Source organism: Juglans regia, chromosome 12 (assembly GCF_001411555.2).
Source record: "Juglans regia cultivar Chandler chromosome 12, Walnut 2.0, whole genome shotgun sequence".
NCBI lineage: Eukaryota > Viridiplantae > Streptophyta > Magnoliopsida > Fagales > Juglandaceae > Juglans > Juglans regia.
Window position 1 is genome coordinate 7506033 of NC_049912.1, and position 4970 is coordinate 7511002.

General features: G+C 41.1%; 2 protein-coding genes across 2 annotated transcripts; both read left to right on the forward strand.

Annotated features, from left to right (window-relative positions):
- The first annotated feature begins 1506 nt into the window (after positions 1 to 1506).
- Positions 1507 to 1884, forward strand: LOC109010397 (arabinogalactan protein 1-like). The gene has a single exon (XM_018991229.1). The coding sequence runs from the start codon at positions 1507 to 1509 to the stop codon at positions 1882 to 1884; it is 378 nt and encodes a 125-aa protein (XP_018846774.1).
- Positions 1885 to 3076: 1192 nt separating this feature from the next.
- Positions 3077 to 3967, forward strand: LOC118344002. The gene has a single exon (XM_035683731.1). The coding sequence runs from the start codon at positions 3077 to 3079 to the stop codon at positions 3965 to 3967; it is 891 nt and encodes a 296-aa protein (XP_035539624.1).
- The last annotated feature ends 1003 nt before the right edge of the window (positions 3968 to 4970 follow it).

A 4970-nucleotide genomic window follows, 5' to 3' on the forward strand; every position in this document is an offset into this window, starting at 1 on the left:
ATTCCTCTTTGATCGGAGAACACCCGACGCGATCTCGCTCAGAGAGGGCAAGAAAACACCCCACACTACAGTCGGTAAAGACACCTCTACCCAGCACCACCTCGCCAATCCACCCTAAAACAGTATCAGAGAAAAGCCGCTACCTAGCACCGCCCCACCAAACCACCCAAAACAGTAGCAGGGAAACCACTACCTAGAACCAACCTATACCGTGGTAGGAGAGGCGCCTCTACTCGGTTAGGCTAAAACAGAGAGAGGGAAAAAGGCCCTTGCATGAAAACAAACTTCCAAGGTTACTGGCAAATAAGGAAGGGAAGAGATTTTTGGGACACCGTTATTGGAATGACATTCGGACGCTTTTTTTTTCTCCCTTTCCAAGAAGTATTTTGGGGTGAAATATCAATTTTTTGAGACAAAAATTGTCTTCCCAAAAAACCTTATATGTTGTAGTGTATTATTTCGAAAAAACTACGTAATAATTGATTTTATTGCTTCTAATTAAAAGGCTAGTGACTCATCAAGTTTTCATCCCATGCAAGACCTCATTCTAGACGTAAGGTAATATCACATAATTTTACGAGTACCCTTTGATCATTAGTTAACTAATTAGTTGACGAATGAAAACAAGGAATAATTAATTCTATCAAGCATAAATCAAAATTTAGCTGCAAAACAATCATTTGTTTCAAAATCTCAGTGTCTAATTAATTAGAATTATTAGCCATCATTCATTGTATTATAAAGATAAGGTACGTGCATGCATGGTATTGATCAGCAAAATATTCGGTGCCCTGCAAGCGTTGGTCTACTAATCTATGAGGCTATCAACGATACAGGGGACAAGGCGGCCGTTTCTTTCCGAGCTTCTTTTGTTTGGGAACGCAGATCAGTAAGTATTCAGTGAACTGAAATGAAGAAGTTTTCCACTTCTTTTTGACACCTCGTAGGATAAAAATATTTTTATTCTGCGATCGAGTTGACTTATAATATCGGTGTGAAACTAAATACGTACGTACCTTAAGAATATATATATAGTGAGATGACCAAAAAGAGCTAATTCCTTCGCTATCTTCTTTTCGAGCATTTGAATTAAGAAAATGCTAATTTGTCCTGAATTTGCCTTCTTTTTGAGTATTTTAATTTTTTAAAAATATTTAGAAAAAATTACTACTAATGAATTTGTATAATTTTTTTAAATATTTAAAAAAATTTCTACAAATGAATTTATTTAATTTTAAAAAAATTAATATATTTACAAAATAATCTTTTCTTTTTCTTTTCTTTAAAAAGAAGAGGAACTAGCCGGCGGCCCATTAGCATCACCCTTTGGAATTAAGAGGACATCTGTACATTAATAAATAAAGATACCATAATGAGGAAAGCTCTATCTGCCTTGAATTATAAATAACAGCACTTGCGAGACATCTATCTCTGTGCCCATTCCAAGGTTTCAGCTTGTTTCGTTGTTCTTCTCTTTGACTCTGTTCTGCACAAATCATCTTAATAATGGAGACCCAGGCCTCCCGCCCTCGTCCTTTGTTCCGTTTACCTACAATATTAGCTCGCCCAACCGACCCAGTTGATCCAATCCCGAACCCTGCCCCTGCTCCAGAGCCACGCCCACCAATGGTTAGGCCTGCATCAATAAGGCCACTGGCCGGGACGTTTCAACAACCTCAATCTCAAGAACCCACGCCACGACCATCTGCGGTTGTTAGTCCAGCAGCCAGAGGTACTGCCCCGCTAGCACCAGAACCTCCGAAAACCATTGAGCCTATTGTTCAAACCTTACCTCAATCCCCTAAGCCCAAGCCCACGGCTCCACCACCATCTGCTTTGACCATTTTGCCTTCCCAATTGAAGTCGCAGGGTGAGCTTGAGTAGAAGATCCAAATGGAGGTCCAGCAGAAAGATGTGGTGGTTCGGCTCAAGACCATTGGAAAGGAAGAAGTTTCAAAAGAAAATGAAACCAAGGAGATGGTGAAAAGTAGTTGCAAAAATATTTTGAATTTAGAGAAAGTCGGTATGAGGGTTATAACAATTGCAGGAGAAAACAAAGGCGCCGTCATGAAACAAATCCAGTCCTCAAAGAAACATGAAGTTGTTCACAAGAATGAAAATCCCAAGACAAAAAGCCATGGCAATGACAGGGAAAGCACTAGTAGCGATGAGGCCGTGGGGAATCTGAAGAAGAATAAAAGTCATAACGGAAAAGTGCCAAGTTCAATGCCCATGAAGGCATTCGTGAACAGCAATGTGCAGAGCATTAACAACTCCATCCTCTACAGTTGTTCATGCACTCACCATGATCCTGGGGTGCACCTTGCTCTCTCTAGAAACTAAGAAGCCCTACGCAGAGTTCCATGTCAAGGATCAGAACTAGAGAGATCAGACTTATAAGAGAGGTTAAGCAGTGTTTGTTGTTAGGCTAAGGTATACATGTAAGAGAATAAGCAATATGCATGGGTCCTAATTCTTGATAGCGAGCTAGGTTCCACTTCTAGTAAAGTGTACGTAGTTTAAGATTGTCGACGATCAATGGATGTCGACAAATAATGCGATATCCTCTCTCATAAATATTATAGCAAGAGTGTTTTAGCAGAAGAGCACAACTAATTGTCAATTGCCTATATTTGTAGCACATGATGACTACGTACTCACATTTGTCGATTTTATATATGATATTACCTTTGATATTGGTATTAAATGGAATATCATAATTTAGATATTGAAGGTGATTTTCTTTTTTTAAAACAAAAATATTTCTATCGGTGTTCAGGAAAAATTTGGCTATGCAAAATGTTATTGATCTGGCTATGCAATTCATCGAGGGTAAGGATTCCAACAATTTGGCTCTATTTCTCAGTCTTGCGTGGGGGTTCTGGTATAGGAGAAATAAGTTGGAATTTGACAAGATCAGGTTAAGTTCTAGCCAAGTGTCCAATCATGCCTTGGGCTTAGTGCACAATTTCAAAGCAGTTTCTATAAAATCACAAGTTCTACTCATTTTGTCACGGACGAAATTGCCCTTTACGTGCTCTGCTAGGGTTTCCGTTTCCTTGTTTGCTGTGGCTGCATGGCAGCCGTGGATGGCCATTCTTCTGGCCGTCCATCGTTCGCCGAAATGGCTGTTGCGGCGCCGCAACCCCTACCTGAAATCACAGTTGCCCGTCGTGTTCCTAAAGTAATGGACGGTGAAATTTTTTTCCAATTCTCAAAGGAAGAAATCAACAGATCTGCGGAACCTTTCCGCTTTTCGATTGTGATCAAGTTCCTCCGCCAACGCCCCTCTCTGGATGCTATTCGTGCCTTCATCGCCAGTCGGTGGGGTCTGTCATCTACCCCGATGGTCTCCTCTATGAAATTGCCCCGAAACGCCTTCATCAGATTGGCTACGGAAGCAGACTTTGTGAAAGCCCTGTCCCGTGAATCTTGTGAAGTTAATGGAGTGGCTTACCGTGCGTTCCACTGGTCTCCTGATTTCAACGAGGAACATGAACCTTCTAATGTTCCGGTGTGGATCCTTCTTCCCGGATTACCTCCCAATTTTTATCAAGAATCTTTCCTTCGAATCTTCATTGCTCCGCTTGGTCGATTCATATGCAGGGATAATTCCACGCATTGTGTGACCCGAACTGATGGAGCTCGTCTTTGCTTGGAGATGGATGCTGCTAAGGAGCCGATTTCGTATTTCTGGATTGGTATTCCTGGTCTGGCTACTAGTAGAAAACAAGATATTATTTTTGAGACGTTGCCGGCGTATTGTGGTAAGTGCAGAGTGCAGGGACATAATTCTAAGACCTGTCGAGCAGGAAAACCAAAGCAGGAGGAACGAAACTGGGGACGGAACAAAGAAAATAATGAACCGGGTGGAAACAGTTCATCTCAGAAAGAGGATGGTGAGATAAATAATCCTCTGTTTATCCCTCCCGAAACAGAGGCTGCTGAACCCCGTAGCGCCGTGTGAGGATGCTGTAAAAACTCAACATGGGGGTCACGATCATGAACGTATGACAGGGGAACATGAATCTGGTGGACCTAGTTTTGATAATAAAAAGGGTGGTGAGATTCCAGTTTCTAGTTCTCCTGAGACTGAGTTCGTTAATACAACTGGTGCGTTACTGAATTCAGATGCTAGTCTGGAACAACCTGGTAACAAGTTGGAAATTTACTCTGGCCTGGGGAATAATATGGAGTTCAATGCTCATCGTAATAGAGAAGTGCTAGCGTCTTCTGAGGTTGCAGGTACCCTTCTGAACCAAAATGATATTTTCTCGTTTAATGTTGAATCGCTCCCTCCCCTGATATTAGAGGACTTTGCTTTCATTACTATTGAGGATAATGAACAAAGTTTAGCTACTGAAAGTATCAAGGAAAATCTTGGCAATTACCCTGAAGATATTGTTTCTGAGTCGGACCCTAATATCCCTCCAGATGTGTTACCTCTTTATAAGGAGTACCATTCGGAATCTGAAGATAAACAGGTTAAGAAAAAATATAAGAAAAAAAATTTTGAGAAAGTTAGAAGCTCCACTCGGGTCATCGCCCGTCCCTCTACGTTATCTTTATGAATAATTCTATAATTGTTTGGAACGTCCGTGGCATTGGTACCTCTCGTCGCAGATTAAAGAATTTAGTTTCCAAGTTCAAACCTCAACTGGTTGCGGTTCTAGAACCTTTTCAAAATGTGGACAAAGCCATCCGATTGCAGCATTATCTTCAGTTTGATTCCTTTTCTTCTAATGTGGATGTTGGTGGTAAAATCTGGCTTTTTTGGGCTAATTCTCTTGATATTCAAGTGGTGAGATCCAACTTGCAGTTTGTCTCGCTTCAGGTCAACACTGGGTCTTTTCAGTTTTTATTAACTATCATCTATGCTAAATGTAGTATGTATGAGAGAAAACTTATGTGGGAGGATGTAAGGCCCAGTTTCTTCAGCAGTGGCCGGATCAGTGCGTGAAAATGGCCCA

Excerpts from the sequence above, each read along its gene's own strand:
- LOC118344002 (XM_035683731.1), top strand. The coding sequence starts at position 3,077 with ATGGCAGCCGTGGATGGCCATTCTTCTGGCCGTCCATCGTTCGCCGAA.
- LOC109010397 (XM_018991229.1), top strand. The coding sequence starts at position 1,507 with ATGGAGACCCAGGCCTCCCGCCCTCGTCCTTTGTTCCGTTTACCTACA.